This window comes from Sapajus apella, unplaced genomic scaffold (assembly GCF_009761245.1).
Source record: "Sapajus apella isolate SASKATOON/1434 unplaced genomic scaffold, GSC_monkey_1.0 scaffold53, whole genome shotgun sequence".
NCBI lineage: Eukaryota > Metazoa > Chordata > Mammalia > Primates > Cebidae > Sapajus > Sapajus apella.
The window spans coordinates 9,900,811-9,924,774 of record NW_022436993.1 but is presented as its reverse complement, the minus strand read 5'-3'; the positions used below and the strand labels follow the sequence as shown (position 1 = coordinate 9,924,774).

Here is a 23,964-nt window from a genome sequence, read left to right as displayed (position 1 = left end):
TCTGCATTTGGATGCTTCGATGGCACATCCATTATTGTTGGAGCTTCTTGCGTCTGCTTGACTTCTAACATTAAAAGAATTAGGCTTTACTTAGCAAATTTTTGCTTTCCTCTGTGGCTTTTAAATATTGCACAAGTCATTGTATTGAAAACAAGATCAGCCCTGATGAAAGGCATCCATGCATTTTCCAGGTCTATTTATTCTGTTGATTCTGATTTCGCTTCTTTTTTCAGAAGTAACATTTTGTTACTCTGTATTTGAAATCTTTTACAAGCCAGACAAGAGTCTGAATGGATACATTGTATTGGATTAGTGTTCAATGCACGCTAATTAAACTAGCCTGGGTTGTAAAGGAAAAATGAGTATAATGTTCTCATGGGAGTCAGGATTAGGTAAATGTTGCTGTTATAAGTTAAAACTAGCAAAGTTGTATGCTGTGTTTTAAGACACAGGAAGTCATTCAGCATTCATTCATTCATTTATACAACAAATGTTTTAATGTTCCAGCTAAGTGCCAGACACCATGCTCAGTGGTGCTGGGGATACTAAGATGAAAAAGATACCATCACTGCCCCCAAGGGACCCTGTCTAGTGGTAGGGAGAAATATTTAAAAAAAAGGAGTTCATATTATAAATTATATGAAATGAATCTATTGAATCACGTTTGAACATTTAATTCAAACTTTACTTGCCCTCTGGCTATAAGCATTATTAGAATTATTTTCAAGATTGTTTTGATTTTTTTTGCGGTCTCTTTAAACATCTGATGAAAGATGAAATTCTGCTTCCCAAATGGTCCTAATTGAAAGTGAATGCACAAATAAGCATGCTAGAAGAAATTGGACAGCTATCATAAGAAAACACTGCTTCACTAAACTTGGTGTTTTTTAAAAATTAAGTTAATATCCTTCTTTTCTTTACTCCCTCCTTTCTTCCTTCCTTTATTTATTAATTGGCTTTTAAGTGCTAACTAGCATGACTATAAGCCCCATGTTGGCTGTGCTCATCGAGTGGCACAAAATAGAATCTGATTTATACTTTATTGAATGAATATTGAAAGAACTCAGAGGACAACTTGCCAGATTCTGAATGTGTCCTAGTAAATAAGTATGGGTCCTGCCCACACAGAGTTTACAGTCTAGCCTAGAAATGGATTTACTGTTATCCCTAAGATTTAAGCACACGCTCAAGAAAACTCCACAGTTTGAATGGGCTTGAAAGAGTGATATTATCAACAAATCATGGGGCAAAAGTACCCTCTAAGTCAAAAACTTTAAATACAATTTCTTTTCCATTTTCACACACACATATATGCATACATATAAAAGCATGGCTAATTGGCACTGTTCAAAATGCTCCCCTTTTAGAAGTAACTACAAACAAATACTTCAGTGCTTCTATTTAACATTCAGCAAAATTTAAAGTAGCACATTTACTGTTTTAATTTTATTTTTCCATATGTTATTGGGGTACAGGTGGTATTTGGTTACATGAGTAAATTCTTTAGTGGAGATTTGTGAGAACCTGGTACATCCTTCAGGTGAGCAGTATACATGCACTGTATTTGTAGTCTTCTCTCTCACCCACCTCCTACTCTACCCCCAAGTTCCCAAAGTCCATTATATTCTTCTTATGCCTTTCCATCCTCATAGCTTAACTCCTACGTATCAGTGAGAACAGAGGATGCTTGGTTTTCCATTCCTGAGTTACTTTGCTTAGAATAATAGTCTCTAATCTCATCCAGGTCATTGCAAATGCTGTTAATTCATTCCTTTTCATGGCTGAGTAGTATTACAACACACACACACACACACACACACACACACACACACGCCAACGTTTATCAGCTAGTTGATTGACGGGCATTTGGGTTGGTTCCACGATTTTGCTACTGTAAAATGGTGCTGCTGTAAACATGAATGTGCAAGTATCTTATTGGAATAATGACTTATTTTCCTCTGGGTAGATACCCAGTAGTGGGATTGCTGGATCAAATGAAAGTTCTACTTTTATTCCTTTAAGGAATCTCTACATTGTTTTCCATAGTGGCTGTAGTAGTTTACATTCCCACCAGCAGCATAGAAGTGTTCCCTGATCACTGCATCCATGCCAACATCTACCGTTTTTTGATTATTTGATTGTGGCCATTCTTACAGGAGTAAGGTGGTATCACATTGTGGTTTTGATTTGCATTTCCCTGATCGTTAGTGATGTTGAGCATTTTCTCATATGTTTGTTGGCCATTTGTATATCTTCTTTTGAGAAGCCCATAAAAGTGGCATTTTTAATACCAAAGATTAGGAAAATTAATGACACTTTATGCCTAAATCTTTAACTGTGCTAAGACCCATTCTTTAAGCCTGGCTCAAATCAGTCCGACGGTGGAGATGGTAAATTTAAAATGTCTACGTTTATCTTTGAGAAGAACAAGTACTCTATCTCACATAATTTATCGTAGCAAAATATAGAAGGCAGTTGAAGCCTATTATAGTAAATTTTCACATGTATATTTCAGTATACCAAACTTCCATTTTGTTGCTACAAAATAACATCAATAGATGCCTGGAAAACTCATTATAGAAATTTCCACGGTAGTAAAGTTTGTTGAAATGAGGTGCAGTCAATCACATAAAAATGTGCCTCCTTGGGACTATATGAACAGAATGTTGTAAGTGAAACATCCTCACTGTAGTCACTACCTTGTTATCAAGAGTTCCGGATCTTAAGGAAGTGCTCATTTTTTAAAAATTTATTTATTTTTTTAAATTGTATTTTAGGTTTTGGGGTACATGTGAAGAACATGCAAGATTGTTGCATAGGTGCACACATGGCAGTGTGATTTGCTGCCTTCCTCCCAATCACCTATATCTGGTATTTCTCCCCATGCTATCTCTCCCCAAATCCCCACCCTACGCTGTCCCTCCCCTATTTCCCCCCAACTGACCCCAGTGTGTAGTGCTCCCCTCCCTGTGTCCATGTGTTCTCATTGTTCAACACCCACCTATGAGTGAGAACATGCGGTGTTTGATTTTCTGCTCTTGTGTCAGTTTGCTGAGAATGATGGTTTCCAGGCTCATCCATGTCCCTACAAAGGACACGAACTCATGGTTTTTGATAGCTGCATAATATTCCACACTCCCACCAACAGTGTAAAAGTGTTCCTATTTCTCCACATCCTCTCCAGCATCTGTTGTCTCCAGATTTTTTAATGATCGTCATTCTAACTGGCGTGAGATGGTATCTCAATGTAATTTTGATTTGCATTTCTCTGATGACCAGTGATGAGCATTTTTTCATATGTTTGTTGGCCTCAGGTATGTCTTCTTTTGTAAAGTATCTGTTCATATCCTTTGCCCACTTTTGAATGGGCTTGTTTTATCAAAAATGTGACACTAAGACCTCTCATCCCTATAAAAACAAACTTCAATCCTGCCCGGGTGCGGTGACGCATGCCTATAATCCCAGAAATTTTGGAGGCTGAGGCCAGTGGATTACTTGAGGTCAGGAGTTCAAAACCAGCCCAGGAAGCATGATGAAACCCCGTCTGTATTAAAAATACAAAAATTAGCGAGGCGTGGTGAAGGGAGCTTGCAATCCCAGCTGTTCGGGAGGCTGAGGCACGAGAATCGCCTAAACCCCAGAGGCAGAGGTTGCAGTGAGCGGAGATGGCGCCATCGCACTCCAGCCTGGGCTACAGAGCGAGACTTTTGGTCTAAAACAACAATAACGAACTTCAATTCTGTTCCGAAAGAAGTGCTAACTTAATTTGGCAAAGATGAAAACAGGAGTCAAAAGGATAACAGCCGGGCTCAGGTTGGGTGGATTCCGACCTCGTTAGAGAGGCCAGCTGCAGATTCAGGTGGAATCACCTGATGATCTTTACTGAATTAACTCCGTTTCTTTTTTCTGGATCCTTATTACTAACATCAGCAATGCTTTTCAGCTGCCCAGGAGATGTTCTTTGCAGACATTTGCTCTCTGGCGCTGCCAGCAGCTTCTACAGATTTAAAACTTTCAGTGTAGGAACCCAGCCTTCGCCATCCCTCCCCTCCGAGGTTAAGAGATCTGCTCTTAGGGTTCCTGAGAAGTAGTGTGGGGCCCTGGGAACAACAGCGAGCCCCCCTTCCGCCCCCCCGCAGCCGGGCTCGCTGTTGTTCCCCCCCCCCCCCGCCGAGCCATCCCGACTCCCCGAGGCGCTGGGCCTGGCTTCTTGTGGCTTCGCAAACTTTTCAGCGCCTGTGCCACGGCGACGCGCAGCGGCTGAGCCGGAACCCACGCGGCGCGCGCCTCCCGCGAGGAACTTTTCGGCTTGTGTGCTGCTTGTCACTCTCGCTTTCCGACGCGCCTCCCCTTGGCTCGCGCTCCCGCAGCTCCCTCCCCTCCTGGCGAGGACCTTCCGCGGCGCCCGCGGCTCGATCCCCGCCGCTCTGCGCCCGCTCCGCCCGGTCCCGGCTGCTCCGCGGAGGGCGCCCCTCTCCCCGGCACCGCAGCCGCGCCCCCGCGCCCCCGCGTCCCGGCTCCTGCGCGGCTCGTTTCGCCGGATGCCCCGGCCCCGTCCCGCGCACTGAGCGCCTGGCAGAGCGGCACGGAGTCCCGGGGCGCTACCGGGGCACTGCACCGAGAGCGTGAGCGTCGGGCCCGAGCCCTGGGCGGCCCCCAGAGCCGAACGGAGCGCGGGGAGGCGGGGGCGAGGAGGAGGGGACCCGCCGCCAGGGGCTGACTGCTTCGCTCCGAGCCGACTTTTCGCCAATGGTCCAAAGCGACATGTCCAAGTCGCCTCCCACAGCGGCGGCGGCGGTGGCGCAGGAGATCCAGATGGAACTGCTGGAGAACGCGGCTCCCGCGGGGGCGCTCGGAGCCGCCGCACAGGTAGCGAGAGCGCGGCGCCTTCTCCTTCCTTTGTGAGCCGCCGGGCAGGGCGCCGACCTCGGGCTCTCCCGGCGACTCTGCTCCGGGGATCTCTAGCCTCGTACCTCCCAGCTGCCTGGGTCTCGTCCGCCACCTCTCCCCTCGCCGCTTGCCCAGCCTCTGCTCCTCTCCTGACGCCGGGACCCTGCCCCTTTGAGCCTTTTCCTGGCTCTGCCTCGGCTTCCATTTTTCTCTGCTTCGGAAAAGCCAGTAGGGAAGGGCGGGGGAGACCTGTGGACTTCTCCCGGGCTGCCCCCGCCGGCCCTCCTCGCCCTTTCCCGGGAGAGGCACATGGAGAGACATGAACCAGGCGAGTGGACTGGACCTGCTGAAGATCGTGAGTCCGGGTGGGCGGGAGGGGTCCGCTTCCCGCAGCGCTTTCTACGATACTGACTCTCCTGGCCACGCTCCGAGCCGGGGTGGGCGTGGGTGTGGGGGCGACGGGCTGGAGGTGGGCGAGAGGGGAGCGAATGTGGGGGCGCCCTGTCGGATCCCCCCCCCCCCACCAGCTGCCGGACCACGCTGAGCATCTGGGGCTTTACGCCGCTACCGCGACAGCTTCTGCAGTCCCCTCGGGCACTTGCCAAGGTTTGCCTGGCCCACCTCGTGCCTTTCCCTTAATAAGCTAGCAACATAGGGACGGGAAAGTTTTTATTTTTCCGTCTACCCTGAAATGTTAGCCATTTCAGGGAGCTCCAGGATCCCCTTTCAATCCGATGAGTATTCGCGGTTTCTGGAAAAAGTCAGCCTCGCTGCTGCAGGTTGTTGTGAAATTGGAGATGTCAGTTGTAGGCGCTGGGCAGTGACAAGGTGGCTTTTACGTAAGGCTTCCGCAGGTACAGTTTGGATTACAGACACCTCCATGTCTCGGTGGTGAGGAGTCGCTCAACTTTTCTCCTATCAGGGAAATGGCTTCAGACTCCTAGCTGCGGGCTGGCTGTTGGCTGGCTGGCCAGTGATGTGAAGAGGTCATGGTTACGTTTCAGGCAGCATTTTGGAGAAATGTCTCTTTGCTTAGCGGTATTGGCTTGTTAATTTCAAGGCTACATTTGCCCAATTTTAACTTGTGGTAAGATATGTATGTGCATGGTGTACACTTACATATTAATACATAGATACACATACACACTGGAGAGGGCATTTAGAGCATCATATACTGTAGTAATGGGGACAGGAGTGTGACAACCTGATAAGAGGACAAATGTTTTCTTGCTGTTGTTTTGATAGGTGGAAATTGACTGCTGTAGCTATTTTGATACTGTAATCGTGGCAGTTCCAAGTGGCGTTAATAGTCTAGCTTTACGGAACTTTATTTTACCATTGGGAAATAATTGTGCTAACTTAAAACACATAATCCACTTTGATTTGAGATTGAGAAGAATGTGGAAACCAAGTACTTGTGTAATCAGAAATCTGTTAATTTCGTCATGGTGAAACAGCTAGATTTTAATCTGCCCTGGGCTGTTGGCTTCACAAGCCAAGTGGGGACATGTAATGAACCAGCTACATTCCCATCTGGCATCTGCCAGAGAATCTGAATTTTAACCAACAGAGTTTGCATTTGTTCTAGACTCCTGATTTTTATCTAGACTCTTGCCAGATTAGATAGAATGAAAAAAATGTACCCAGAGACCTCTGTTATTCTAGGATGAAGGTCTTGAATGCTATCAGTATTTGAGTCCTCCATCAAAGGAAAGGACATTTAGACCCTCATTTGCCTTTGATCTTCCTTGAGGGATATTTTAGAAAAGTTTTTATTCTTAAGATAAAAATAGAGTTCCTAAATTCCTGGAGATCAAAGTCAGGGCTCACATAACTGCATTCAGCTAAGAGATTCTAATTTACTTTGTGATTTATGTATAATGATTTAATGTAAGTCAACAAATTATTGTACAGCGGCAATGTAGAAATGATTCTGATGGGAAGAGACACAATGTCTGCCTTCAGAGAACTTATATTCCAGTAGCATCAATTAACATAAATGTCTAGGGGCTGTAAGAGAAGTTCTGACTGTAATCCCAGCACTTTGGGAGGCCAAGGCAGTTAGGAGAGGTTAGGAGATTGAGATCATGAGGTTAGGAGATTGAGACCAGCCTGACCAACATGGTGAAAACCCATCTGTACTAAAAATACAGAAATTAGCCAGGCATGGTGGTGCACACCCGTAATCCCAGCTACTCAGGAGGCTGAGGCAGGAGAATCGTTTGAATCTGGGAGGCAGAGGTTGCAGTGAGCTGAGATGGTGCTGCTGAACTCCAGCCTAGGGGCCAGAGCGATATTCCATCTCAAAACAAGAAAAAGAAGAAAAGAAAAAAATAGAAAAGAGAAAGTTCTGACTGGCTTCAAAGGAATAAAGATAATAAACACCCTATTTGGAGGAATCTGTAAGGCCTTCATTGATGAGGTGGCATTTGCAAAGACATCTGAAGGATGGGTCAGATAACACTGAAGGTTTTCAAGAGAGTTGGTAAACAGTCGTACATGAAACACAGTCCCAGAACTAAGAAGTCTGACAGTACATATTTATCATTTCTAGTTTGAAAAGAGCATGGAAAGGTCAAGATTGGGCATAGTTAGGCATAAAACTGACAAAGCAATTTGAGGCCACATCTTGGGGACTTGGAGCCTTTAGCGTATCGAGCGAGCGGGAATTGCGGAAGGAGTTCAAAAGAGGACCCACATAACAGCTCATTTGGGAATATTCACTTGGGAGTGTTCTGTAAGATAGTTTGAAGTCTCAGGAGTCCAGAGGTGAAGTTGCCAGGAGGCAGAAAGATGTAACAGTTTGGGCCAGAGGTAATAAGGCCTAAGCGAAAAAGAGATGAAAAGATAATGGATATGACAGGTGTATGTATCAGACATTTCAAAGATCAATTCACAGGAACTAGCAAGTGATGGCATAAATACAGGAGAGAGAAAAAAAAAAGGGCAGAATGGATTTTGAAAACAAGTTTAAGAGATATAGCTATTCAACGGCATCAACATTCATCTCCTTGCTTTCTCTACCTTGCAAAAATGAAAGCAATTTGACTTGAATTTCGTTCATCTCACAGCCATTATTGGAGGGAAACGTTGCCTTGTTTATTTTATATCTAATAAATCATGGTATCATAGGGTTATGTGAAGCTTGGCAAAGCCATCTCTTCCATCTCTCTTTTCAGGCAGCAACAGACCAGCGTAAAAACTGCCTAAGAAAGGAGGCTGGCTCTAGAGCATCCTCCTTTTGTGTGGCACTGAGTAATTCTACTCAGAATTACTAGGCAGTTCTACCTAGAAATGGAATTGCTATTTACAAATGGAACCTCTACAGCAATCATTGGTTTAAAGAATCTTTCTATTTCACTTCTGGATTGTATTATTAGATTTGTATGAGGAAAGCAGAAGATGTAGATTTGCGAACTCTGTCATTTTCCTTTTCTGTATAAATCATTCTGCCTAGAGTGACAGAGCACCCGGATACATGCCAGCCCCTTTGCCCCATTACATTGCCGTATACAAAATGACACATTGCTTGAACTCCTGGTTTTTTGTTTTGTTTTGCTTTTTGAGACTGAGTCTCTTTCTGTCACCCCGGCTGGAGTGCAGTGGCACAATCTTGGCTCAAGGCAACCTCTACCTCCTGGTTTCAAGCAATTCTTCTGCCTCAGCCTCCTGAACAACTGGTCCTACAGGATCCTGCACCATGCCCAACTATTTTTTTTTTTTTTTTTTGTATTTTTAGTAGAGACAGGGTTTCACCATATTGGCCAGGCTGGTCTCAAATCCTGATCTCAGGTGATCCACCCCCCTTGGCCTCCCACAGTGCTGGGATTAAAGGCATGAACCACCACACTGGCTCCAAAATGGATACATCCCTTACATGAGAAATGAGTGGCAATCTAACAGCAAGTTCTTAAAAGTCCTGATTTAAGAAAATTGCACTGCTTCTTAGGTAACCTGCTGAACAATTTCAGTGTGAACTTGACACAGTCTACCTCCAAAGATGAGGTGCTCACGGAGGACCCTCCCTCCAAGCTCCAAATCTGTGTTGTTCACTGTGGTAGCCACTGGCCACCTGTGGCTTTTGAGCACTTGAAATGTGACTAGTCTGAACTGATACGTGCTGTAAATGTGAAATACACACCAGATATCAAAGGCTTAAGGCCAAGTAAAGAATATAACACATCGCCGGGCGCGGTGGCTCACGCCTGTAATCCCAGCACTTTGGGAGGCCGAGGCGGGTGGATCACGAGGTCAAGAGATCGAGACCAACCTGGTCAAAATGGTGAAACCCCGTCTCTACTAAAAATACAAAAAATTAGCTGGGCATGGTGGTGTGTGCTTGTAATCCCAGCTACTCAGGAGGCTGAGGCAGGAGAATTGCCTGAACCCAGGAGGCGGAGGTTGCGGTGAGCCGAGATCGCGCCATTGCACTCCAGCCTGGGTAACAAGAGCGAAACTCCAACTCAAAAAAAAAAAAAAAGAATATAACACATCTTCATTAGTAAATGTAAAATTGGTGACATGTTGCAATGACCACATTTTGGATTTGCTAGGTTAAATAAGTGCATTGTTACAATTAATTTCACCTGTTGCTATTTACCTTTTTAATGTGGCTGCTGGAAAATTTCAAGGATATATATGGCTCCTATGATATTTCGATTGGGCAACATTAAAGTATGAAACTGATAATTTCTCCGGGGAATTGAATAGCTCTTGCCTGAAGAGTGGCTGAATGGGAAGCAGGTGACACAGATTGATAGGTCACAGAAGAGGAAATGGAGTAACAAAAACAGTCTCTCAGCACTCTAGGCCTCAGAGAGATTGTAAGTGGCACCTCCAGTCACACCTGAAACTGCACACACAGTCACCAGTGGGCCTATTTGTTTTGCTCCTAGCAACAGGTCCCAGCTGGTCCCACCACAGCTGAGTCTGCCAGATGCTTTTCAAGCACTTTGTGGTTATAGAGCCTGATGATGGCAACATCCTGAATGGCTGGAGCAAGGAGCTTTATCAAAAAAGAGTAGCAGCTGTTTTCTCCTGGCTCTTGAACCAAATCTATGCTGTTTTCCTGAAATATTCTTACGTCCCTGGTACAAATGAGTTTTCTGCAGACTGCAAACTTGGTGGTTATAGACCCTGAACTTTATGTTTTGCTGAAATCTTCACTCCTCACCACCATTGCTTTCCTCTTGAATGATATATATATTTTTTTCTGATGTGACATGGGAGAAATTTACAGACATGCCAATCAGAATTTCTGAGTATGTTTCAGAATTTGAAATATATCTGAGTGGGTTGAGGTTTTGTTGTTCTTATATTCTTAGGTTTGTTTTCTTTTTGTTTCTCTTGTTATGTGCAGACTGAGTTTATCTGGGGCTGTATTTAATTCCTTTGAATTATATAGCCTTGGCCCTTTCAAGAGAACCTAAGCAAAATATGTTTACCTCGTGGGGGATGGTGATACTCTTCAATTTTGTGGCGGGTCTCTATCCTACAGATTGTATAGGTCAAAAACCATGTTACAATCTAATTGTAAACATACATTGTTACTTTCCCAACTACACAGAGAGAAAGCTACTTAATGACATCACTTAAAGGAGCCCGCCTGTCTTACTGATCTTTCCAAGCCTGGCAGGAGGTAGATTGTGAAGGAGGCATGTGCTGTTCTGGGGCTTCTGCCCTCCCTGCCTTTGCTCCTCCTTTCTGGGCCTATAGATCTCTGCTTCCTGGCCTCCTCTTTTCTCCCTCCTCCCACCTCTACCTGCTGGACACCCACCCCCACCCCCACCCCCACGAACTCTGTTTATGCAGCCTCCTTGTTCCTTTCTGCTTTTGTATGAACTGAGCCATATAAAAGGCAACTTATTTTTCTCCTTTTTCTAGGAAGATCATGTAGCTACTTCTTGCCTAGTGAAGAATCCTCGCCTTAGCTTATTCACACTAAGCTATTGGTCAATGAGGAGATTTGATATATGATTTCTCTCTGGATCGTTTTGGCCTTGTTTGTTTTGGGCCATAAGATGAGGAAACTCTGGAAATTTAAAGGGATAAACATCAATGAATACGAACTGGGAGAGATGAATTTTGTTGTTGTTTTGTTTTGTTTTTGAGACAGTGTCTTACTCAGTGGCCCAGGCTGGAGTGCAGTGGTGCGATTGGCATACTGCAACCTCCACTTCCTGAGTTCAGGCAATTCTCCTGCCTCAGCCTGCTGAGGAGCTGGGATTACAGGCACCTGCCACCACGCCTGGCTAATTTTTTTCTATTTTTAGTAGAGACCAGGTTTCACCATGTTGCTCAGGCCGGTCTTGAACTCCTGATCTCAAATGATCTGTTTGCCTCGGCCTCCCAAAGTGCTGGGATTACAGATGTGAGCCACAGTGCTCAGCCTAATTTTAAGCATCAGTATTATGCTCATGGGAAGTAATCTGTAGGTAGGAGAACTGTCACAATAATCATCAGAGCACAGAAGCCACATCTTTCTTCAGTTTGTCCCCAGGGGCAGCCAAGGCAACTTTGTGCGCATGACTGAAATCTCCAGTTAACTGACAACTCCTATAAGTATTTACTCCTGTCTCCTTCAATTATACAGAAATTAGATCTTAATTGCCATGACCAGGTGACAAGGTGAACATTTATTTGTTGATTTTTAAGACTGGAGTCCATTTTTAAGTTACTTAGTGCCAAGGAAGATAGATATTCATTCACTCTAAGCTGATATTAACATCATGATGAATTTGGAATGTCTTTTTAATAAGTCATTAATATATTTTTGGAAATTTCTTAAGAATTTTTTTCTCTAGTTTCTGCAATCTTAGCTTGATGTTTTGAAACAACTAAAGGAATATAAATATAAGGGATACAAGGTTTTTTTTTTTTTCTTTTTACTATGGTGACATAATTTGTTTTTATGAAGCTTTATATAGCTAATAGCAATGAATAGAAATTAGTGACTTTTGGGACTCTTTCAAGAAGGATGTAGAGACCTGTGTGTGAGGGAGAATCTGCAGGTAACACCATGTGCTGTGGCCGGATCTCCTTTCCTGCCTCATCTTTTCCTTGTACAACCTGGGCTGCACTCAGGATTAACTGTTTCAGATAGTGGGTGTTCATATATTTAATGTTGGTAAAACATATTTAGAAAAACTATTTTTCACTAAAGTAGCTGCATTTGAAGTAGCAAATTAAAACAACTCTACACACACACACACACACGCACACACACACACACATATATATATTTTCAAATTTAGTCAACTAAATATTAGAACGCTTAATCTTACCTGCTTTTTTCATTTGGGAGAGGTTTGGCCTTCACTTTTTTCCCGCCTGAATTTCTTCAGAAGGAGTAGTCTAGTTCTTATTTTCTAGGTTTTCAAGTAACTGAAAAAAAAAAATCTTTCAAGCAAGTTGGACTTAATTTTAATTACACATTAGATTAAAAGAAACTTAATTTTGTAATGGCAGGTTGAATTTTCTCTTACATTCTTAAAGGTATATAAAAATGAATTAAGCTTTCCAAAGGTGCTTTAAATGTTTTTTTTAATCCTGATTATTATTAAAAAAAACAAACAAACTGGTCAGTAAATAGTCACTCTACAGTTTGAAAAAAAAGATATTTTAGTTGAGAAATTACTGTGGAAATCAGCAAAATTGCAGAATAGAGATATAATTAAGCATATATATATATTTTAATTTTTTTTTTTAAATTGCATTTTAGGTTTTGGAGTACATGTGAAGAACATGCAACATTGTTGCATAGGTACATACATGGCAATGTGGTTTGCTGCCTTCCTCCCCTTCACCTATATCTGGCATTTATCCCCATGCTATCTCTCCCCAACTGCCCACCCCTCACTGTCCCTCCCCCATTTCCCTCCAACAGACCCCAGTGTGTAGTGCTCCCCTCCCTGTGTCCATGTGTTTTCATTGTTCAACACCCACCTATGAATGAGAACATGCGGTGTTTGATTTTCTGCTCTTGTGTCAGTTTGCTGAGAATGATGGTTTCCAGGCTCATCCATGTTCCTACAAAGGACACAAACTCATGGTTTTTGATGGCTGCATAATATTCCATGGTGTATATATGCCACATTTTCCTTGTCCAGTCTATCATCAGTGGACATTTGGGTTGGTTCCAGGTCTTTGCTATTGTAAACAGTGCTGCAATGAACATTCGTGTGCATGTGTCCTTATAGTAGAACGATATATAATCCTTTGGATATATACCCAGTAATGGGATTGCTGGGTCAAATGGAATTTCTATTTCTAGATCCTTGAGGAATCACCACACTGTCTTCCACAATGGTTGAATAATTTACACTCCCACCAACAGTGTAAAAGTGTTCCTATTTCTCCACATCCTCTCCAGCATCTGTTGTCTCCAGATTTTTTAATGATCGCCATTCTAACTGGCATGAGATGGTATCTCAATGTAGTTTTGATTTGCATTTCTCTGATGACCAGTGATGATGAGCATTTTTTCATAAGTTTGTTGACATCATGTATGTCTTCTTTAGTAAAGTATCTGTTCTTATCCTTCGCCCACTTTTAAATGGGCTTGTTTGTTTTTTTATTGTAAATCTGTTTTAGTTCTTTGTAAATTCTGGATTATCAGCCCTTTGTCATATGGGTAAACTGCAAAAATTTTTTCCCATTCTGTTGGTTGCCGATTCACTCTAATGACTGTTTCTTTTGCCGTGCAGAAGCTGTGGAGTTTGATTAGGTCCCATTTGTCTATTTTGTTAAGCATATATATTTATTTTAGCTTTTAGCAAAGATGATACATGATAGGGATTTGCTCTAACACTCTTAAGGCATGAATAAATGAATACTTTAAATAAATCACCCGTTATAAATTTAAGTAATTGAAGGACTATTTTTTTTCTCAAAGCTGTCACCAGCATGCATGCAATTCAGTGTGCCATAGTTGTCTAGTGTGTAAACTATCTTAGTACATTTGAAAACTGTAGTAATTTCATTACATCTACTTTGCATAGATAGCTCAGTATGCGTGAAATAGCGTTTATGAACAGAATTTCCAGGGGCCTGGAAAAATTAATGTGAATTTTTAAATGTGTCCAACGTCTTACAGAGAAAAACCACCTCCTCTGGGACTGAATGTCTTCAACATTGTGTGACTGTCACAGTGCCTGTTGTACAATTGTGAGCAACCACAAAAAAGCTTACACATCCAAGATGCTGAACATTGATATATATTTATCACTAAAATGCTAAAATAAAAGGACAATATAATTGCAAAGATATTCTTTTCTGTTCAGTTAAAAATGGTCCTGGCTGGGCATGGTAATTCAATCCTGTAATCTCACCACTTTGGGAGGCTGAGGCCGGAGGTTTGCTTAGTCATGGGTTCAAGACCAGCCTGGGCAACATAGTGAGACCCTGTCTCTACAAAAAATTAAAAATTAGCCAAGCATGGCAGTGTGCGCCCCTAGTTCCAGTTACTTGGGAGGCCGAGATGGGGGGATTGCTTGATCCCAGGGCATGTGGGGGCTGTCGAGGCTGCAGTGAGCCATGATCATGTCACTGCATTCCAGCCTGGGTGACAGCACAAGACACGCTCTCAAAAAAGAAATGGATTAAGATTATATTTTGTCTTTGTTCTCCAAGATAATATATGTTCCTCCTGAGGATAAATGGTGAATTTCACACAGATTGCCCCTATACCTCCAAAGAAACATGTTAGGCCTCAAAAATACTTGCAAGGTAATAGGTATTTTTGCGTATGGGTTAATATAAATTTAAAAGAAAATTTGAAAGAGATTTTCATACTTTATTTTAGCCTTCTTAGGACCTAGAAAAATGCATCTGTCCAAACCTTTACATAATAATTGGAAAAGAAAAAACGTGGTTAAAAGAATGTTATTTTTCAACAGTTTACTGAACAATGTTTATATAAGTAAGAAGAATAAGCTGTTAAGTGAGGAGAACCTTGTATTACATTACAAAAGCCCAGCCTAGCTTTCTTGCCTTTTATGAAGTTGAGAGTTAATTAAATGTCATGGAAACACATTTGTATTACATCAATCCCTTAGATACTCTGAAGAGAACAAACATGTATAAGAAAATTTTTTGCTTTAAGATTATACCACCCTCTCTCTGATTGCAAATTCATCTAAATTACTCATAACACAAATGTTTGTAATAGATTTCAGTTTGCCTTAGTGCTACATATATTATGGCTTATAAGATATTTTAATGAAAACCATATGAATAGAGAAAGCATAACCAAATAGCATTTTCAGAACCTGAATGGGATGATTTTAAAAATAAATGTTGTAAATTCTAATAATCTAATGAAGTCTCTATGAGCCTAATCATTCTCAGCGTGTTGTACACTTTAGCCCAGTTTGTCCCTATATATTCCAAGTGCTAAATGGGTATCTCTTTTTATATATTACTTTGAGTCCTTATCATTTATTAGGTCTTATGCTAAATGCTATAAATTCATTATTCCAATTCATGCTTAATCCTATGAAGTATTATTTCATCTAATACTTAACCCCATTTCAAGGATGAAAAGACTGATGCTTGTAAAAGTTAAGAAATTTGCTCAAGACTTGCCATAGCCAGAATTCCAACCTGTGTGCTGCATTTAACTCTGAACTCATTGTTAAGCTATTGTTCATTTATATTTTAATGTTTAATGTTTGCACTTAACTGTATTTGTGCTTAGAGTTAAATGATGCATAGTTTATTTTTAGAGTTCTGAATGTAAACTATAATAGAGGAAAAGCAAGTTCATTTTTAGATGTTTGTGCTTCATCCAATCCTGTTATTCAAACAAATCATCTTACCTTTAACTTCCTGTTTTAAATGCTTATTTTTAAAAGCTTTATCATTACAGGCTTTTGCCTCTTGCCTGCTAACATATTTATAACAGATAACAGACATTGTTTTAATTCACTAGTTACTAAATTCTTTGGCTAGAAAACTCTCCTCCCTGGCCAGGTGTGGTGGCTCATTCCCGTAATCCCAGCACTTCGGGAGGCTGAGGTGGGCGCATTACCTGAGGTCAAGAGTTTAAGACCACCCTGCCCAACATGGAGAAACCCCATTTCTACTAAAAATAAAACATTAGCCAGACATGGGGGTGCATGCCTGTAATCTCAGCCACTCAGGAGTCTGAGGCAGGAGAATCATTTGAATCCAGGAGGCAGAGGTTGCGGTGAGCTCAGATCGTGCCATTGCACTCCAGCCTGGACCACAACCGAGTGAAACTCCATCTCAAAAAAAGAAAAAAAAAAGAGAGAGACAGAGAAAAAGAAAATTCTTTTCCACATAATCACTGACTAGAAATAGATTTGTGAAATCCCACCAGTATTACCTTTCGAATGATGCCTACATTGTGGCAATGTATTATTTGGTTTTGGTCCGGACATTTTCTATGACTAAGCCTGTATTCCTGTTAAAGGGTCTCATAATAATCTTATTTGTCTTTTTTTTTTTTTTACTTTTTCTTTTTGTAGTCATATGGAAAAGGAGCCAGAAGGAAAAACAGATTTAAAGGATCTGATGGAAGCACGTCATCTGACACTACCTCAAATAGTTTCGTTCGCCAGGTAAGACAGCCTGAAGTTCATGGTTTTGATAAGTATCTTAAAATGACTTTAGATTTTTAAAGGTGGTTTTTCGCTCTTTTCCTTAAAATTTCTATAGTATGATTGTACTTACTTTTAATTGAAGTGAAAGTGGTGCTGTTTAATGTCATAATTGAAATGTTTTAAGTGAGACTAAGTAATAATTACAGTCTTTCCTGGCAAGTTGAGGAAAGATAAGTTTAGATTTCATTACAGAGGATTTCTTCGCAACAGAGCGGGAGAACTCCAGCAGAAATGATTTCAGGTTTGAGTCTTTTGCTGCTGCTGTTTTTTTGTTTGTTTAGTGGGGCAGAGAGCTCGTGGTGCGTCTGCATCCTGACCTGTGAAATACTAGGCTTTCTCTAGTTGAGTTTTCCTCTTCTCACTTTGGTCTTACATTGAAAAAGGAAAAATTGTTCTTGGTCTTGAAATGGTTGAGGCTACCGAGGTTAAATAGAACATACGGTATCACTGAGACATAATTTAAACCATTTCTGCCTTTGGAGACACAGCCTTCGTCTCAGTTAACATGTAGTATATTCCTGCCAAGCAGCCTGGAACAGTCCCCTAAACAGACAGTGCCAGGCTCCCCAACATATAAACATGCTTATATATGGTAACAGAAAGGAATTCCATTACCAGAGGAAGAGCACAGAGGCAGCTGGACCTCTGAGGGTTGTGGTTATGTGTTGAGAATGAAGTCTCATCAGGAATGAGTGAGCTTCTATCTTCCTCTAACTCCTCTCCATGGCGTGGAAAGCAGGGGAGGAACATGCTGTAGAGGACCCGCTCTTGGGGCTCAGGGATGCCCAGTGTCTGACCAGTGCTCTCACAGACCATCTGTTGTCAGTGGCAGCTCCCTCCCAGAACAGTGGTTGCGAACTGGACAAGCTGCCATGTGTCATTTGGATGCCTCTTTCCCCAGTGCTGCTTGGGTTCATCATCACGGCCATAGGTTCCACTCTGCCCCCTGTTTGTGTGGGAGTTGGGTCTTCTGTAAATCCTTTATGACCATTTGGGTTTTGTAGGAGACAGTTACACTTCACGGGCTTTCTTCCATATTGGCTCCTTATGGTATTCCTCAGATGCCGCCCTCAAGTTTCCTTCCCGCAGTTCTCTGTGGTTGAACTTGAACTTCAGCTTGTCTACCTGCAGCATTGGTGGGGATTTTGATCTTGGCTGGTTGCTGCCTCTTAGCGCTGTCCTTAAACAGACAAAGGATGATCTGTCCCCAGCCACCAGTACCCCCTTGCAACATTTGAGTATGCCAGTGGTACCTCCAAGTAACTTGGCAATTGGAAAAAAATTCGTCCTGGTTCATGCCAATTGGGACTTATTGTGGTTGCAGGAAGTGAGAGAAAGAGTTGGTTAAGAAGGAGCAAAGAAAGAAAAAAGTTGAAGCCAAGAGAGGCCCAGGCCTAGAGTTATGTTCTAAGGGTGTCAGCAGGAGCTGGGAAGGCTGTCAGAGGAGCGGAAGGTGTATGCGTTGGCCTGATGTTATCGTGGGCAGAATCTAGGCATCATGGTCCTGCTGATGAAGGGAAGGCCTTGGGACATAGTGACTTGGGTGAGTCAGTTGAAGGAGAGTTACCGAATGCCTTTTCCATTTCAAGCACACATATTTATTCTGCCTCTGAGACGAGGAGATTGAACCTGGAGAAAGAGAGTTAGAATCTACAACTCTGAGTCATCATATCAAGGCTGAACATTGCAGGACCTGAAACAGAAAAAAAAAAAAAAAAACTAGCTCCTTAATGTGCATAGTAGCTGCAGCAAAGCAGCAAATAATGCCAAGCCGCTTGTTGAAATTGCATGGAAATGAAAACTGATATGTTTCAAGTAAGCAAGACACAATGAATAGAAACGCATAGTATAGAGCCTATTATTTCTCATTAAGCCCTGTGGAAATGCCACGTAAAGGCAATCGCTGGACCCCAATTTCAAATTGTATTTTGACTGTGAATTCCTTTTTCGTGGAGTTTCAAGAACTCAATTCACACAGCAAGGAGGGATTACCATACTGTGTATGTTAGCTGGAATGTGTTTTCCTTGATGGTAACTTTCTTTTGTGTTCTTAGTAATGTATGTAGGCTTATAACACCATTGTAAGTGATAACAAGAGCTGTTAAATGATTTAATGTACATTTAGATATATATTGCCAGAACATACATGGGCTTGTAAGAAGGCAAAACCAAATTTATCCCAAAGGGTAAATACAAAAGCCTGTTTCCTAGAATATCAATACAACGAGATGTTTGCTATAGCATAGAGTTTGGGTTAATGATTACACAGGCATATCATCAAAAACCCTCAAATATCAGCTTGTATCTGTCACAAAAGGAAAACTAGGGTCTTTGGCAAGAGTTCTGAGTTAAAAATTTTATTTCTTCTTTGGCAACTTAATTTCTGTTCTGTTAAAACAGCATTCCCATTTTGCTGTCATTTGAAACTAACTAAAAGCTACCATAAGATAGCCAGATATTTAATAGAAATGGTTTCTGGAGTGTTTGCAGGAATACATGACAGATAGTAAGGATGGGCATGTTCTATTCTTCTTATTATTACTGATTTGAGACACAGTCTCGCTGTGTCACCCAGGCTGGAGTGCAGTGGTATGATCTCGGCTCACTGCAACCCCTGCCTCTCGGGTTCAAGCGATTCTCCTGCCTCACCCTCCCCAGTAGGCAGGATTACAGGCGCAAGTCACCATGCCCAGCTGATTTTTGTATTTTTGGTAGAGATGGAGTTTCATTATGTTGGCCAGGCTGGTCTCAAACTTCTGACCTGAGGTGATCTGCCCACCTTGGTGTGCCAAAGTGCTGGGATTACACACGTGAGCCACCGTCCCCAGCTGCACATTAGATTATTAAATAATTTGAAAAAATACCCTTAGCATGTTGTTTTTTAACATAATTACATATTTTTAAACAAGTGACTTGCATCGATGCATATTGTTTACTTGTCTGTAGCTAGGGAACATATATAATTGGTATTACAAAGGTATTTGGCCAATAGAAATGGACTTTATTTTAAAATATCTTGCAGTTAGAGTCTACTATTACCCTTTAATTAAAAATGATGCCTATATAATTTTAAAAACTGTAGGATTTTATTGTTATAAGCAGTATATTATTTGTAAGAAACTTTAAAATACTCAAACGCTAGGTATACTTTTAGTATGGTAGTCTTATAGTACTGAGATTTAAAAGATTCAGAGGTTGATAATAAGAAAATTTGACATAAAGAAAAGGAATTAGAAACTTAAAAAATAACTTGGAGAATATCAGAGAGTTTGTTATGGAATAAATTGTCCCTTTTTCCAACCCTCAAGTTAATCTGTAGAAGCCCAAATGCCCAGTGTGACTATATTTGGAAATAAGGCCTCTGGGAGGTAATTAAGATCAAATGAAGTCTTAAGAGTGGGCTGTAATTCAGTAGGACTGTTAGTTTTTATTTTATTTTTTTGAGGCAGAGCCTCACTCTGTTGCCCAGGCTGGCGTGCAGTGGCATGATCTTGGCTCACTGCAACCTCCATCTTCTAGGTTCAAATGATTCACTTACCTCAGCCTCCCCAGTGGCTGGGATTACAGGTATGCACCACCATGTCCAGCTAATTTTTGTATTTTCAGTAGAGAGAGGGTTTTGCTCTGTTGACCAGGCCGGTCTCAACCTCCTGACCTCAAGTGATCCCTCTGCCTTGGCCTCCCAAAGTGCTGGTATTACAGGCATGAGCCACTGCCCCCGGCTGTTACCCTTTTAAGAAGACAAAAAGAGAACAGGGATGGGTGCAACAGAGAAAGGTCACGTGAGGACACAGTGAGGAGGCGGCTGTCCACAAGCTAAGGAGAGAGGCCTCACCAGAAACCAACCCTGCTGACACCTTGACCTTGGGCTTTTAGCCCCCAAAACTGCAAGAAAATTAATTCTTACTGTTGAAACCATCGGCAGTAATTTGTTATGGCAGCTCCAGTGGACCAGTAAAGAGTAATACATAATTAGGCTTGAAAATTGGCCTTTTAAAATAAACCTTCTTATTGATCATATATGTAACATGTATGCCAAAAAGTGCACAAATCATTTGTCCAGTCTGGTGAGTTGCCACAAGATCAACCCCTGTGGAGCCACCACCCAGGTAAGGAAATAAGCAGTCAGCCCCCACCTGTCCCCTTTTGGACCTTTCTCAGTCACATTCTCTCTTTCCTCACTGAAGGTAATCACTGTCCTTACTTCCAGTAGCATCAATTTGTTTTCTCTGTTTTTGAAGTTATGTGTAAATGGAATCATTTTGTGTCTGAATTCTCTCACTGAACTTGATGGCTGCTTTCTGTGTCTGTGTTGGGCATTTTAGTAATTTGTGAATTTTCTTTGGTTGATTTTGGTTTGTTGGTGTGATTTTGCAGCATTCCATTGTGTGGAAAGACCACATTTGATTTATGTGCTCTACTGTTGGTAGACATTGGGCTGTTTCCGGTTGAGGGAATTGAGAGTGATGTCCCTATGCACATTCTTAGGCGCCCCTTTGATACACATATATGCGTTTTTGTTCAGTGAATAGAGTGGAACGCTAGGTAATACGGCATGTCCGTGTTCAACTAAAGTAAACACTGAGACAGTTTTCCAAGGTGGTTGTGCCATTTGCACTGCCACGAGCAGAGGATGATGGTTTCAGTTGTCTTACATCTTTGCTAACACTTACTGGTGTCAGTCCTTTTCATTTCAGTCTGTTGTATGACAGTGTAGTGGTAGCTCATTGTGGTACTAGTGCCCATTTTTCTGATCTCTAACCTACGGTTTAACTGTGGCTGGACCTAGGGAACATCTAGAGAATGGTGGTGGGGGAGAGAGGGGTCATATAACATATATGTCAATATGTCATGTACATACCATATATTTCACATCTACATGGAAGATTTTATGAGAGCATTTTATCACTCTTTGTAGTCAATATCTCATTAGTCATAATTCTGTAGCAATTTGATTAAAGCTACAAATATTTATTGGAATATGGTGAAACATTTGAATATCTTGCAACATCAGCAGAAAAAGCCTGCAAAGTAAAAGGGTAAAAAGCATTTACCATTCGTTTTACCTTTCCAATCTTTTAGTTGCACAGTTTAACGATCATTTGTTTGTGGTGCTCTAATGAAACTTACCTTTAAGAAGAATCATTAGTCTTCAGGAAAGTTTTCTTCTGGATGTGTTTCTGTGCTAGGCTGTAAAGCAGAAGGGCAGCTACCGTGAAAGAATTTTTGCAGTTATACAGATGAAGGTTCCATTGTGTTAATAAACCAGTTCACCATTAGTCAGTCAATTAACTAGTCTTCTGGCCCTTGACATTATCAACCTATCTGAAGGCAGTGATATGTCAGAAGAGGAATTGGGGAAATGACATGCCTCATGAAGATAGTTAATTTTACCCTGGACATTGGCTCCATGTTACACTTTGGGGTAAGGGCTGAGTCTTGGTCCAGTATTGCAGGAAGGGGTCTGTCCATTGGGGCCATTGGTTGTGCATGGCAGATATTAGTGGGATTTCCCATGAACTGTGGAAGATGAGGTTGCTGTTGGTTCTATACCATATAAACTTGTTGTAAAGTGATAAACTAGCATATCTTACACAGTATATCAAATATTTCAAAGACAGAATCTGTTCTTCATTGCAGTTTCCCCAAACATTAATTGGAACAAAAGTTAACTATGGTTTATCTGATTGCTTTTTAAATTTCATTCTTTTAAGTTGCAGACAAAATGTTACATAGATGCAACACATGATCACTTATATACTGAACTTGTAATTGGTATATTTACCTTTCATGTAAATTGCGATGTTATAAGATTTACTTAAACAGTTGTCTTTAAGAAGCTGGTTAGTGGTAAGTGCCTGGACTTGGAAGTCAGGCTACATAAGGCTGAATTCTGGCTTTGCTATTTATTAGTTGGCCTTTGGACAAGTACCTGAATCTTTCTGCATGACAGCCTTTTCCTCTGGAAAATCATGCTTACCTCGAAAGTTAGTTGTAAGGATTACGTGAGTTATCACTTGTAATTTGTTTAGAACCATACCTAATATGCATTATTTAAGAGTTTTTTACTATTATTTATCAGTATTACTATTTGTGACATTAGTTAAAACCTAAATAAGAAATAGACTATGGCAGAGGAAATAATAGCATTTATTAAATGCTTACTATATGTTCTGTCTCCTCATTTTACAGATGAGGAAACAGAGGCACAGAGGTAAAGTGGCTCTTCCACAGTCACATTACAAGTAAGGTTGGAGTCAAAATTTGAATCCAAGTGATTGACTCCAGATTCTTGTCCTTACTGGTTATGCTGTACTCCTTTGTAGCTAAAAGAGATGAATAAATGATAATTAATAACCCCATTCTTTTATCTAAGGTAGACATGCAGACAAATTCCTACCAGAGTTTTTTTGAACAAATATATACAAAGATAAAAGTTTGTCTTCTACTTTTAACTTTCTTCTGTACCGGAAAGTGAGAATGTCTTCAGCACTGTAAATTTTCACCAGGCATCATGATTTTTAAAAATGAGCATAATTCCCTTCTCTCATGAAAAGCTCCTCAGATTCGTAGTTTGTGATACTGTTTGGCATCCTCTACCACTCTTGCTGGTCATGAAAAGTAGAATTGGAATTTGAACAGTGTTTATTTTTTTCCTTCTCCCACAGAAGTCATAGGAACATAAACTTTTCTGAATTCTGAAAGTCCTTTTTTAAAAAGAAAAATAAACAGAAATGAAATCAAGTATGAATCACCTGTTTTGAGGTTTGGCTGAGGCTGATGTGGGCCCATGAATCACCCCTTTTGTGAATCTGGGTAAAGTCAGGCGTATTTATGGCACCTGGCTTTACAGTAAGCCCCTTTAGAAACTGGGTTGCAGTTGATAGGGGCTCTTGCTTTGTAAATTGTCATAATTTTAATTTATTAAGGGGAATAAAGTGTTAAACATGACCTCTAGGCACTGTTATTAGAATGAATGAAGATAATTTTTAAATTGTTTATGTGCTATAAGATATTTAATACATAAAGCTATAGTTATCTTGGACTTGCTATTAAGATTACTGTAGGTATCGAGGTTGTCTTTTATTCCAGTATTAACTCTTTGGCTATGTGTTGAGAACAGATATATGAATGAAAAAATTTCATTTCTCATCATAATAAACCTAGAAAAGCTGTAATTCTTAATCTTTTATATTTAGCACTTTGCATAAATTTATAGCCTATTAAGTGAATTAGCTTTTCATATAACTTCTTTTCTTCTAAATTCATCAAAGGAAAGAAAAATCCCTAAGGTTCGTTGTTTTAGAATTTTATTCTAGAACCAAAATCTAAGCAGATAAATGAACTTACTGGAAGAAAAATAGGTGGGGAAGAGTAACAAGTCCTGTTTGGCATGGATGGGTAGAACATTTGTGCTGTTCTTTTCAAGAGATTGTGCAAGAATTGCTAA

General features: G+C 41.1%; 1 protein-coding gene across 4 annotated transcripts in view; it reads left to right on the top strand.

Moving 5' to 3' along the window:
• The first annotated feature begins 4,566 nt into the window (after positions 1 to 4,566).
• CACNB2 (calcium voltage-gated channel auxiliary subunit beta 2) overlaps positions 4,567 to 23,964 on the top strand; it is a 397,329-nt gene continuing 377,931 nt past the window's right edge. For 3 of the 4 annotated variants that reach the window (XM_032243943.1, XM_032243935.1, XM_032243933.1), the window contains exons 1-2: positions 4,567 to 4,869; positions 16,380 to 16,472. In XM_032243943.1, coding sequence (XP_032099834.1) covers positions 4,750 to 4,869; positions 16,380 to 16,472 — 213 coding nt within the window. In that variant the 5' untranslated portion in view covers positions 4,567 to 4,749. Of the gene's footprint in view, positions 4,870 to 4,892; positions 5,246 to 16,379; positions 16,473 to 23,964 lie in introns of those variants that run through there. The other variant, XM_032243934.1, reaches the window with a different exon arrangement.